Source organism: Osmia lignaria, chromosome 10 (genome assembly GCF_051020975.1).
Source record: "Osmia lignaria lignaria isolate PbOS001 chromosome 10, iyOsmLign1, whole genome shotgun sequence".
NCBI lineage: Eukaryota > Metazoa > Arthropoda > Insecta > Hymenoptera > Megachilidae > Osmia > Osmia lignaria.
Window position 1 is genome coordinate 7,798,182 of NC_135041.1, and position 14,494 is coordinate 7,812,675.

A 14,494-nucleotide genomic window follows, 5' to 3' on the forward strand; every position below is an offset into this window, starting at 1 on the left:
GGAAAGCGTACCCGAAACCGATTCCCGGCGTTAAGGATCGTTTTCAGAGGCACGGGGCGATTATTTTCATGCCGATTTTTGCCGGACTTGACGTACCAGCAATCATTTTCAACGAAAAATATGCTCGGAACATTTACTGATGTTTTACTAGTTCACAATCTTGTTTGATTGATGAGTTGTTGAGATTATTTATCCTTTGCAGGATATGTTTTGTTGTTGCTATTTGAAAGTGGACTGTATGATTTATGGACAAGCACTTAGATCAGTCAAATGTTTTTCCAGGGTTGGTTCATGTTCTCTAAAACTAAAATTTATCCTTATCTTTGTGTCTCTAACATCAAATTGATTATTGAACTCAATCCTCTGAGATTTTCATACCATATGAAAATGTTACGCGACGTAATGTTAGGTAAAGCCAAGGTTTGCCGAAACACCATGGAAATCTGTTTATCACGCGACTAAGTAAACCGTGAAAACAGGCAAACACGGCAAGCTCCGGCTAAGCGATTTTGACATAAACAATTTACCAGTCATTTTCGACAACGTAAACGTTATTCGTTATTTACCCCACTGCACGCTTTCAGTTACTTGCCCAACGTTGTTATAATTCATGGCTTGCCCAACGAAGGTGGTATCGATCCTTTAACCGTTCACGGAAACACTTGCATTTCAAAGCAACCAGATTAACCCCGATTCATCCACGTGGTTGCTATTCTTTCTGAACAGAAATATTCGCGAATCATTGACTTCTGAATAAACGAAGGTAAAGATTATTTAATCGTAACACTAATCCCCCTCGAAACAGACTTCGTTCCGCGTTCGTCCGAGTCCCATGAATCACGGGTGAAACGCGAAGAAGGGAGGGTACGCAATAACTGGGGCAATCCAGGGTAATAAATTAATAGAGGATGCTGCGAGCTAATAGAAAAAATAGTCTCCTGTTCGTTATACGAGCTGGAAAGCTTTCGATGCGAACAGACGTCAGCCCTCAACCATTTTCCTGGACTAATGCGATCAACTTTTATATATACTGGATGGTCCATCGAAGGGGAGTCCTCTATGGGATCGTTGTGTTTGTGTAGGGATCTTTCGAAAGTATTTATTGATACTATGTACATTTTTTCTTTTCGTTTATTCAACGGGATTTTATAAAAGTATTATGATTATAATTATACAGTGGAACTTTGATAACTTGAAAGACTTTATAAGACGAAAATTTTCTTCATTTCAATAACTTGAAATTGTTTTCCCTTTCCTTGAGGTTCGAGTCATCGAATTTCCACTGTAATTAAATGAATACTCGTCTGAGAATCTTCTTCCTGAATCATAAATAAAAAGTCTTCTTCCTCGCAATTCACCGATCATGTTTCCACGTATTCGCGAGGGGATGAAAGGACGCGTGCGCGCTCTACTATAAAAGGGGTTCTGTTACACGTACGCCGTCATACGTGTATCTATCCACGTTCATAGAGAGGAGGACGTTTCGAAAACTCCTCGCTACGATTGTACTCGGAACAGAGTCGAGCGGAGAATTAATTCGTTCGCGTAAAGCGGCCGCGCGTTTAACGAGGACCGCTCGGTTCCTGCCGTGAAACGGAGAACACACGTAAATGATTAAGGCACTCTGACGGAGTTCCAGTTCTCTTTGTACAAGCTCGTTGCGGCTACTCGAAATTCGACTCGCCAGTTTTCAACGAATTTCCTTTATCCACTTCCGGAGATACGATGGCTCAGTGATGACGCGTTGATGATTGCTTCTTTTTTCTCTATCAGGATTTTCAGGCTATTTCGATACGACGACAGTCGATTGAATCACGTACGAGGATTCTCTGTAGAAATCGATTACAATCAAACGTTTCTTTTTTTCCTCTCTCTCTCTGTCACTGTTCGCGTTGACGTTTTTCGTTTACCAATTTGTAATTTCACTGCAAGTTTTACCGTGCAAATTGATTTTGTTTAAATTGCTGTTAACCTGCAGTTTGTAGGTTTAATTGTCTAGCTTCATAGGAATCCGAGAGTGCATCTGTGCGTCGGAGAGGCTGAGTTATGCGGGTGAATCTTTTCAAGGACGATAGAGAGGGAAAGTTTAGAGGGTGTCTAGAGAAAGTGTTTAAACAGAGTACTTGGTATACTTGCATTTATTTCATTGTTACTACTTATATCTATTACATATTATCAACTTTATTAACTTTCTTCGTTAATTCGTTATTCGAAAATAACCCTTCTCATTTTCATCTTTTTATCTACACCTAGCAATTTATAAGAGCACCATCCATCACTAATCACGTAAACTACAACTACAAATTCCACACAAAAAAAAAAGAAAGGAAATAGCGGTACGAAACTTCCCACTTTCTCTTTTCACGCGAGCAAACGAATCCATCCCAAAAGTGTCCAATCAGTTGATTCCCAAAAGGAAGAAAAAGGATCCAACTTTTCAGCCCCTTCTTCGTCGCTGAAACTTCCAACAGCAACAGCAGCGGCGGCAGCGACGAACGAACTTCTCGATATCGACACCCCGGTGGATCGGTAGCAAAACAAGGGGATGCAGCAGCGTCGCGACGAGACGGACGACGGGATCGCGAGGCTGTGACAGAGAATAGTGAGCGCACCACCCGCGTGGCGGCGTTCGCTTACAAGGGGATTCCCTTTTCAGCCGCGGTGGTAGGGGATGGCCGAGGCGAGCGGTGCGCATGCGCAAAGCTCACGCGAGTGGTGGGGATGTTCAGTGTCACTTGGTGTCGGGCGTTGCGTCGCCGTGGCCCTTCAGTCTTTGATCCGCAGTCGGCGCGGAGTGTGTGTGCGTTACCCTCGAGCGTACTCGAGAGATAGCCAAACGAAATATCGTTTCCACTGGTCGTGCGCGAGAGAAGAGGGGAGTAACACGGTGGTGCCAGTAACCTCTGACTACGCTCGACGAACGTAACGCGGGTGCACGGTTCGCCGCAAGTATCCCTTGCGCCGAGAGTGATCGTCACGCGACCGGGAGATATACCTCTCTCGACCGATTAACGAGAGTACACTCCGTCTCGATCGTTATCCCGTGATACGTTTCTTTGAGTTACCGTTTTCGAGGATAATCGGTTACCGATAAAAGCGACCACGGTGTCCTTTCACCTGCACCCCTGGAGATTTTCGTAGCACACGCTGCTCACGCTCCACCGGCACGGCACGGATTTGCGTTCGGTTCACAACCCCCTGACCCAATTACTCTTCCCTTACCCGTGTGCCGGCTGACAACCAGCCGCTTGTACGGAGCTGCAAAAACACAAATTATCCGTGTCATCGGGAATGTACGTTTAGCGGTGCACCGTTGCTGAACGTTGCCGAGGATAGTATCCGTCATCCGCCAGGGAAATAACAGTAACGACGATTTTTTCCAGTTTGTGCAGAGTGACCGATGGGAATTCGTCGAGAGTTCCTGTACAGTGTGTTCGCGTCGTAGAGTGCAGTGAAAAGGATACATTGGATCAATTTTAACTGTGAAATACACTGAACTAGCACGCGTTTCGATCACCGTCAGCTACGTTTATACTAAACAAATATGCCTTTGAATCATTGTTAACCCCACGAAGGTTATATTCACTTTCAATCGTGGAGACCGAAATTGATAGATCAATAACAAATTTAAAATACTGATTACCATCGACTCCGCGGAAATCATTTGAAATTCCTTCCCATTTGCAAAATACTCCTCTGAATCTTCACCGAATTATATTCACCTTCAAATCACAGAGGTTGACCAGGCGAACCAAACTGAGCCTTCAGAGTCACCATTGATAAACTCTAATTAGCAATCATAAACGAGTACAAATAATCGTGTATGAATTTGTATCGGCATTGATACATCGTTAATCGTCGTTGCCCCGTGACATGCTGACATCGTGAAGAGGATAAGAAGGTACGGTGACCCGCTCGTGGAAGGATTTCTATGCGGATCGCGGGCCGTCCGCTGGAAATCTGACGGCCCGTCGTTCCGGTTTGCGTGGCAGCCTGTCGTTGTCGTTGCCGAGCAAGCGAAAGCAATATCTGGTCAAGTACAAACGTAAAGAGGAGAAAGATAAATCGAAGGAGGTCAGGGGTGAGAGGAAGGAGGAGCGAGGCTCCTCGTGGGCCGGACTCTTGGAGAATAGTCGCAAGAAGGGTGCAACGGTGAAGGGTAACGGTGGATTCGGCGATTATTCGGCGGCGGGAGAGTTTGAAGTTTGGGGCGAGGAGCAACACGCGTCGGATGGTGTAGAACGACAGGTGGCGAGGCCGCCTTCGCGGCAGCAACGATGCGAAGGCGGTTCGTCCCTGAGACCGTTGCTTCACGTCGCCCATTGTGAACTCCATTCGCCTCGCGAGCGCGAATTGCTACGGCTCGATCATCTCGAGGCGCTCGACCACAAGACCCTCGATCACGATTCCTATTCGATGATGGAGAACTTTCACAGCCCCGTACCACCGCCGCTGCCTCGTCGTCATGTCCGGTAAGTGATAATATTGTGATTAGAACGCGATGTTTGTATTAGCGACGAATATCTTTCGCGTTTTATACCCCATAGTGTTTCAAGATTATAGCTTGCTTGAACTTTCTGACAGGGATGATGAAAAGTGTATTACGGTAGCTATGATAATATGTAAATAATTTCAGGAGAAAGAAAATACATGTGCAAGGTTGTATAAGGTGATTCATAGATCCAGCAGCTACGAATATAAAAGCTTCGCGTTTCCTTAAAAATAGCGAACCGTCTGTGTGTCAGAGGCTCAGTCAGCAGCCATAATTTATCACCCATCTGCTCCATATTCATTTTTTTAATGCGATCCATCGCAGAAACATTATATAAATATACTTGCATGATACTTGCTCGTTTGATTCTAAGTTAAATATTTATTTTTCCTCGTCGTAATACTTGAGATATCCATTAAGTTTCGATATTTAAAGTTTCGTTGATTAGAAATCGTGGGTTTGCGTTGCACAACGAAGAGCGGAAGAATGTGATTGGAGTTTTAAAAGATCGAAGGATACGATTGAAAGTGGAAACGCGTGTTTCCCTGGTGAATAGAGAACCTCGAGTTGTTGAGTGTTTGAAGAAGAACGTTCCACAATTGACGACGCTACGTAAATGTTTAAACGTTCTTAAAATCGTCGGTCGAGATCGATAGTTAATGGTTCCATCGAATTCTTGGCTTATCAAGATTATTGATTGATAAGCTAAGCCTCCAATTATACTACCAATCATCTTAATTAGTTTTAGTAGATAATTGTTCAATAAGCAATATCCCATCTTAGAATGAAATTATGTAGGGAATATCAAATGGAAATATCTACTTGGGAAAACAAGGAAAGGTTTTAGCAATTTTCTCACAAGTTACAACGAGAATGTACATTGAAACGCGACGAATCGAGACGCCTTCGGCACAAAATATCCCGAGGGATGAAAATTGAATCGAACAATTTACTTGTAGCAATCGTTACCGCAGCCAAGGTGCTTTATACTTCAAAATAATTACACTGTTTCCACTTCTCGCTCGTTTTCCCGTCGAACGTTCCATTCTTCGCTGTGCAAACACCCAAGTGTCGATGACCCGCAAGGGTCGCCATTGAATTCTCTGTATATCGGAAAGTTGATTTTCATCAAGATCTTTATCGCTTCGAACTAGAATCGTGTTTCATGATACACCATTCCAATTTCTCAAACAATAATTAAGAAGTTAACTTGAAAATTGCGATTTTTTAAATATTAATTTTTTTTTTTAAAGACTAACAGTAAACGAAACTGTTACTAAACTCTATATAACAAGGCACACATGGGAAAAATTGCACCTGCTTTTCATTTTTCATTTAGTCATATTTATTCGCGTTGTTTAAATAAAACTCTCGACGACAAACTGTTGAACGAAAAAAAAGTTCCAGTTCCGCAATTTAAACAACCGAGGAATATACCAAATAAAACAGTGAAATTTTCGAAATAAATCCCCCGTCATTTTTCAAGCGATCAGTGACAGCGAAACAAATATGCGTTTGCTGCAAAATTTTTAATAAAAACAGTTAGCAACAATTGATCACTCTTTGGATTTTAGTTTGAGATTAACAGCTTCTCGCGTGTTCCCGACGGTTTTCACCCTTCGCGTCGATTAATGGTAAACTACCCTCGGCATTTCTCTACTCATCAACGCGATCGTCGATTGAAACGCGTAAAAATGCGTGCTAATTTCACGGTTCGCGCGTTCTCGTTGGGGTTTTTCTGTTGAAAGAACAAGGAATACAAGGGACGTATTGGGTATTTAAAAAAAAAGAGAAAGGGCTCATTTCGAGCGATCGATGAGGTACTCGTATCAACGGTTAATCGTTGAATACTAATTGACAATTATCCTAGCCACGGGGCTCGTTATTCAACTTAATTTATCGACTTATCCATCCGGTAACAGCGAATTACCGCGAAATTGACAGTGTGTATACGAAACGATCCATCGCAATTATTCCATTCTATTTTCGCGTGAAACACTTGTCCTTCGTGAATAAAATTATCTTATCTTATCTGTTTTTCTTCTTCCTTCTCAAACGATCTACGTTATTGTCCAAAGATTTTTAATATATTAATTACTTCACTAATGTCCTTAAAATTTTTATTTTGAATAAATTATTATTTATTATGAGTGGATTATTATGGAAATTAAAACGACATCCACATCTGTTTTGCTTCTATCTAATGTCCATATCTGATTACCTCAGTAATGCTCTTGAAATTTTTATTTTGAATAAAATATTACTTATTATGGGTAGATTTTTATGGAAATTCAGACGTCATCCATATCTGTTTGCAAATTTGATCCATCATCGGATCAGTTCACAAAAGCTCCACACGTTGTTTGCACTCCACCCTCGTTCACGATAAACCACAAAGATCGAGAAGCGTATAAACAAATAACCACTAATTGAACAAGCCCATTAAATCGAACAGATTCCGTGGCTAGCAATAATTTTTCCATCGAGTTGAACATTCTGGGTGGAGGAAGCTCGGGCGTCGCGCAATAACGCTATTTCCACCCCCCTCCGCTGCTAGTCGTTCAAAGGGCCACAACCCTTCCCGTTAGTTGGAAGTTTTCCGTTTCGAATCAGCGCATTCTCATCGAACACGAATCGATTTCGAAACGCTTTCGAGACTGGGCTTGTCATTAACCCCGTTCTTCGGGCGTGAACCTACCGAAACGAGCTACAATTCCACCGTGTGAGCACCTATATTGCCCTTCTAACAGACTCGCGAAACCTTTGCCATCCCTCGTTTAACCTTGTCTTTCTTTTTCTTCATTTCACTTTTCCTTTTCTATCTTTCCATTCTGAAATCTTGATCGTTTCGACGCTTACCTTGTCAACAAAACGATTTTCAAATAAATTTAAAACCCTTCTGTTTTTTGATACAACTAATCCGTTCGAACAATAAGTAGCATAATGCAAGAACATTCAACACTCGACGAGATATGAATAGTCGCGACGCGGACGTAATTAAAAGCGAATATTAATTAGGGGCCATTAGGGGCATCGATTGCAATCGGAACGGCCGGTTATACTAATTGAATTGGCGCGTTACGAAATGTCGTTTTCTGCTTTTCACCGGATAATTGCTGTTTATGCTTTCCGCAGACGATATAACGCGTCGATACCGCTTTCAGAATTATCTAACGCTCATCCTTTACTATTGATAAATCCAATTAAAACAAAGTCAGGGATTTCGTGCCGGGAAGATCAACGAAGAAAAGGAAAGGAGCGTCTTATGAGAAAATTTTCAACTTTCCGTCGAGGCTGTGCGAACGATAACCTTTCACCTAACCGTCGCTGATAACACGCGAGGAACAATAAGACGCTTATCCACGACGTGTTCAAGATAAGAAGCTCTCTCTCGATCCACGCGCACCTGCTGGAAAGTGTATCAAAGCCAACGTGGCACCAGAAGCAAAGCTAGGACAAACAAAGCGATACGAGGTTGTGCAACCCCCGGAGCTTGTTTCGAAGTAGTATGCAAGGAAAAGGAAGGGAGAAGAGAGGAGAGGAAACGCATTTGCATCGATGCAAACACGGAAATCCCAGTGCAACCTGTTTGCCTCCCGTTGAAGTTCGCCGAACGTAATGGAAACCCCTCTCTCACGGATATCACTTAAATTCACTGTTTGCAGAAAAATTGTTGAAAAATATTTATTTCCTTTGTTATCTGTACCACGATTGTTTCATCATCCGAGGTGTTCTATCGCTTTATATCGTATATACCTTTTATCATCTTTGGCTTGCAAAGATTCACGTGAAATGAATTTTTACAGCAAATTTTATTGGATCATTAAAACATCAAAATATAAACTTCAATATTTATTATTTCTCGTCTCGTGCCAAATTTTGACATGATAAATTTTTGAATCTTAACTTTCACTAAATTTTCTTTTTACTTTGACTAATACTAACTTATTTATGCTTGCAAAAGAAATGAAAAAATTTATTTCCATTTTGTCAAAATTCATACTTACTGACCCAATGAAGACAAGTGGTTGAAAATTTTCTTTTGTCCCTTATCGCTTAGGTATCATGGCAAGAAAACTGCTGAATAGACAAATATTGATTAACTCGTATGATACACATCGTTGTTTGGGTTATCTATCAAAGTATCTCGGGCCACAAACATTAGAACATTATCCACGAAGAAGTATCTTCGAAGGGGTGTAATCGCGTCAGAAAAGACGAGGTTTCGGCGCAGCCGATCGATATGCACGGGCGCGGGAGAACGAAAGGTAACGCGGCGTACGAGAGGCAAACAAAGTGATACGAGCGAAGAAGAGCGAACGGATGAGGGTAGAAGCGCATCGAGTATGTAAAAGGCAAGCAAGCAAGCAAGGAAGCAAGCAAGCAGACAAGCAAGCAAGCAACGCAAGGGCGGCTGCTCGGCGCCGACATTTCGCGGTGAAGCAACCGACCCCATAGCCATGCATCACTCTGTCCCGCCAACGACTACCTACTCTACCTATCTACCAACCTTTACCCCTCTGACTTCGTCTGCACTTCAACCCTATCATCCCCTTTTTTCACTCTCTTTACACTACTCTTTCTTTTTTCTATCATGCGTTTTCACCTGCTTTTCCTTCATTCCTCGTCGAGAGTCCGGTTGAGCGAGTCTGTGAATTGGATTAGAAATGTGTAACTTGGTAACCCTTTCGCTTCTAAGGACGGCTATGCTTTGCTCACATTATTATTAATTTTAACTCTTTGACTTATAATATCGAGTCACACTCATGAGGCAACTGGCAGTTCAAACTTGTGACGAATTTAGCTAATAATATTAGTACAATTGAATTTTATTTGTAATTTGCACGATATTTCAATTTTTTTTTATGTTTTAAAATTCGAAAAAATCGAAAAAATTATGAGGAAAGAGGTCAAGACTTCCAATTTGAGAATTCAAGTACATATAGAAAGCAATTTAAAAATCATCCCCAATCTCTATCTGTAATTTGATGGTACCCTCACAGCCCTAAAAGCTACATAAACAAACAGATTGAACGAAGGGAAGAGGAGTAATCCAACATCTTTTCACCCTTTTCTCACTCCAACTAGCCACGGCACTCTTTTCTTTTCACTTGAACGTTTCCTGGGTTCCCTACGTATCCCGTGGCTCCGCTACACACACCCCGGGTGCTTCAGCTATCCTCTGGATCTCGTAATTCTCGTTGTTTCGTCGTTTTTCCCAGCGCTTACAATGGCTCGTCATAAAGAGACCCGTTGTGTTTCTTCGAGCAATTTGCTCGTTTGTCATCCATTCGCGGCTCTAAACGAGTTCCCGGCCACCTCCCGGTTCTCCCTCTGCTTTCCCCTTTCATCCCCGTTTTGTTCGCGTCCACGTTCTTCCGTGTGCCGCGAGCCAACCCCTTGCGCTCTTCGTCCCTCGCGGAACGTTTCATTCTACGCCGGGCCGGGCCGGGCCGACCCGTTTCCGTCGACGTGGACGCGCGCTACGCTTCCGGCTTTTGTGCGCCCTCCAACAGTTCCAGCTACCCTGTCCACGGTTATTTACTGGTCCGAAGATTCGCGGAAAACGGGGATACGGGCGTGAATCCGAAGAATAGGGAAGCTTGTCTTCGTGTTGCCAGGTAGAAACGTTGGAATTATGAAGATTGATGGGTAGAAGGTGGCGCGAGCAAAAGTTGTTTCCGACGAAATTATTATCCGTAGGTAGCTGCATTCTACTTTAATATAATCGTCTATTTTGTCTATGAAAGCTATTTAAAATTAACTGGCACCGTCTACGATATGGTTGACCTATTCTACTTGCAGCAAACCGCGGTTTTTTAATCCGCGTCTGAGATATGATTGACCTGTTCCACTTATTTTTTTCTGTTCATTTTCAAATACACCCCCATGAGTGGTGGAAGATTGTAATTATAATTCGATTTTAATCAGAAACGTTAGGAAACGATACTTCTTCAGAAAAATGTAAGAAATACACGGAGGAAAAGAAGAGGTAGAGTTCTCGTGGTACGGATATGGGCTTTACCATCTTATGTTACGCCATCGTGGATGAGCGATGGCAGGACATTTCTTTCCAACGAGAATATTCCACTTTCTGGGATACTGGTACACGAACGGCATTTCTCTGCGGGCACGTTTGAAATGTATATTCGACAAATCGCCAACCTTTGGTTCTCTTAAAGGCTGCTTCTACGAGCGGCTTTGTTCTCCTTGCTGAACAATTGGGTTTTGTGGACGGTAATCGAAAGGAATTATCCGAAAATCTGGCACGTATTATCGTTTCTAATTCTTTCGGGAATAAAGATTGTGTTCCATTCGATGATGGATATTTTGATATATCTGATCCAGATCGATTTGACGTATCGTCTTAAATAATACGGTTGTTAAAACTATTTTAATTTAAACAGTGTATTTAATTGTAAAATAAAATGAGGTCTTTCGGTGAAAAAATTCAAGATATTCGAATGATTACGTTCTCGGTAAAGGCAAAAGTCTTCCGTAATGCAGAAGTAATTAAAGACCCACGTTAATTCGATAGTAAAATAAAGAAGTAACGTGGTATAAGAGTTACTCGAGCGTTTAAACAATGCTCGAAGCAACTGAAAGTATAAGTTAATCGTGTTACGGCTACGTTGTAGTGAACTCTGCTGGGAACGTTGGAAAAACCGTTGAAGCGATTACGAGAGTTGCACTTCAACTAGGGAATCTTGGCTAAAGAATCTTCAAGTAATATTTCATTGATTTTTCAATATTTGAACAGGAAGGATGAGCTTCGTTCAGCCGGAAGCGGGATAGTTAACCCCTGATGCATTTAGAATTAAAATAACTCCAGGCTCGAATAGCAAAGAAGTTTGTGAAAATAGAAAAATCGGTTTAAGAAAACACACTTCATTGGGCGTCTATCGATCATCCGACAATTATATACGGTTCCGTTTCGACGTCCACGGACGTTTCCCTTCTTACTTTTCGCCCTTTTAGGCCGCGTCTAGAAAGCACTCATCACCGCTTGAAATTTCACGGCATCGCAACGCGAGGAAACAAGCGAGGCGCGAGCGACACCGAGCCGAGCCGAGCCGAGCGGAGGCGGGTAAATAAAAAGCCGGAAACCGTGTCGCGCGTATACACGAGGGATGATGTTATCTCGAGCGTATTTACGGCAAATCGACATCGCCAAACGAGGGGGTGAGAGTGTATCTACTGTAGAATATCCAAGCAAGGTATATCCAGCATCGCGTCACTTAGACGAGCTAGACGCAGTCTCGGCAATTGATAGGTAGTCACGCTAGGCTGACCTCAAGGGACATCGGTTCCGTATAGCTCCTCCTAACGCACCCCCAAGCGACTTCTATTCGCTGCCGCTTCTCCTTCGTAAAATCTACTCCCAGCTCTTCTCGTACAGTGAGTCACGAAATTGCTGACGCAATTGGAAATTTCAGAGAAACGTGTAAAATGAAAGGGGTAACTGTTAGTAAGTTAAAAGTACTTATTAGCGATAGATCGTTTATTTCATTCGTTTCTTTATTTTACACGTTTCTGTTCGTTTCTCAAATATGCCAATAATTTTCTGACTAACTGTAGCTTTCGTCTTTAACCATCCCTTACCTCCTTACTACCCCGACTCCAACAACCCCCTTTAACCCACCACCGTTTTCCAACGTCGACCTTCTACAGTGGCTCCCTCTGGCTGCTTCGTCTCTCGTTTTCCACGCTTTTCTTCTTCTTTCTTCGCGTTTTCGTCGACGGCGAGAGCCGGCAACCCCCCTATACCGAACTCACCCCATCCGCTTTTATCCTTTGTGTAAGCTCAGCCTCCGGTTCTAGCGTCCCGACGTGTCAGGGCTCTACCGGTCGGATATCTCGCTGCACTTTTACCCATCGCGGTTAAACCACTCCGTATCCTTTCTTTATCGGTGCTCGGACTCGATTCTCTGTTCTGCCCTCTCTCACTCGACTTGTTTCCACCTTCTCCGTCCCCTCACTTGCATTTCTGCTAACTCTTGTCCTTTTCCTTTTTCTTCATGGTGGCTCTCGTTTTATAGCAGTACGGAATTCGCGCATTTTATATCAATTCATAGTGAATATGCGAATTTACTACCCTAATTATAAATTGTTCTTAAATCTCGAAGAACTACTTAATAAATGCCTTAGCTCGGAAGTCATATAAGCATTAATATAACGAATTCTGATTTGCTATGCTTCATTCAGTACCGTAAGAATGGCTTCTTCTTATTTCATGCGCAGTAATACATAGCGGACACACACTGCGATTCAAATGAATTTTCGGTGTTCTTTGATCCTATTATTCCGGAAGCCGAACCACCCCCGCCACTCGTCCAGGTGAGATGGTTTATTCGCGCAGTCAGAGATCCTTTCAGTGTTTTGTTCGAAAAGCAATTCGTATTGCACCGGATGCTGTCATTGGGGAATTCTTATAAGTAAAACGTACAAAGTGAAACGAAGAATGAAGAATGTATTTAGATGGTCTTCTAGATTGGTATTCTTTAAAAATACCGTGTTTATTTTATATTTTACCGTGTTTGAAATTTTGCATTCGAGAAAATCTTGAATTTCCTAGGTTGTCAAGTTCACCGACAAATGACGGTTTCTGTTAAGGAAACGAATGATAATACTCGTGTTAGCTAATTAGATGGATCATCCTGTATACGTAGCTCGGCTACGAGCGGTATAGCTGTATCTAACCGGAAAATTGGAAGGCAAGGTGGCCCAGTTTCGGACTCGAGGAACGAAATTTATTTCATTAGAAACGTTTGTGCGCGCCCGACGTAAACGGATCCTTGAACCGTTTTCGATTTAACCTTCGAACTCGTTGAGTGAAGCTCCAAAGGAATGAAATTTTTCGGTTCACTTTAGTGGTTAACGATCAATTTCACCAAGCTTTGAGAAACTTTAAGTTTCGAATTCTTTTCGTGACAGTACGAGAAACGCTTTAATTAACAAAATAATAATTTTATCAAAGTCCCTTTGTTACGTGTACACAATCGATAACCTTTGAATTCTCCGGGTCACTGTATATGTATCGACCGATTTCACTTGTAAAACAGAAAGAATGAAAATGTATATTTCAAATTTTTGGAAAATCCTATAAGTCTAGGCGATGCCATAAAGTTCAACGAAAAACAAAAAGGAAAAAAGGAATAGAAAATCGATTGGGCACATCTACGCGACTTCCTTTGATGTAAATTTAGAAAGAAAAAGATTAATCATGAATTTCAAACGTTTCGTGATAATCTAAAGGATCCATCTCTTCTCCGCTCCCCGCGAGTCGCTTTAATTATACCAGAAATGGGATGAAACGATAACAGAATTCAGTTATTCAACCACGCCCCACAGAGAACAGTTGAAAACCTGGTCGAATCGCCGGAAGGGTGTTCCATCATCGTGGAAAGTTCGGAAAGACCGCGGGTCCGCGTCGTCGTGTTTATAATTACGAGCTTACAAAAGAATATAACTCCGAAAAATTGTAGGCGGCGTAAGGGGGAAATTCGTCCACAAAGAACCCAGCTCCCGGCTGCGTTACAAAGAACCAACCGTTTACTCGCCGCCAAGGGAGAGGCGTAGCCCGCATGCCGGTTGAAAAAAAAAATTTTAATAAATCTCGTCGAGCGTTAAATTACTCGTCGCATGTGCCAGCTACGTTCCTTTCCCCTCTCTGAAAACCAGACCCATCCCTCGATTATCGTCCCTTCGTTTCTTTACCCGTTCACGTGTCCGATTATCTTTCTTAAGAAGAAACATAAACTATTGCATAAAAATTCAAAAAAGAAAACAAGGGACAGAGAAGTGATTTGGGTCTGAGAAGACCCATCTAATCCGAGTCAGGCGAGTGTTAAGCGCTTAATTAGAAGGGAACAGTTGGTCGCGATTCGCCAACGAAACAAAGACACGCGAACCAGAGGACGGACGTTGAAACAGTAACAATTAATAGAGAGAAAGGAGAGAGCGAGGTGAATTGGAGAATGGAAAGAGGTAGAGAAGTGAAGA

General features: G+C 42.4%; 1 protein-coding gene across 7 annotated transcripts in view; it reads left to right on the forward strand.

The window, feature by feature from the left end:
• Positions 1-14,494, forward strand: part of Ten-a (Teneurin-a transmembrane protein) — a 449,881-nt gene that overhangs the window by 365,773 nt on the left and 69,614 nt on the right. Inside the window, exon 1 of one of the 7 annotated variants that reach the window (XM_076690607.1) lies at positions 2,763-4,472. The exons of the other annotated variants lie outside the window; for them this stretch is intronic. Coding sequence (XP_076546722.1) covers positions 4,417-4,472 — 56 coding nt within the window. The 5' untranslated portion in view covers positions 2,763-4,416. Of the gene's footprint in view, positions 1-2,762; positions 4,473-14,494 lie in introns of those variants that run through there. 7 annotated transcript variants of the gene reach the window in all.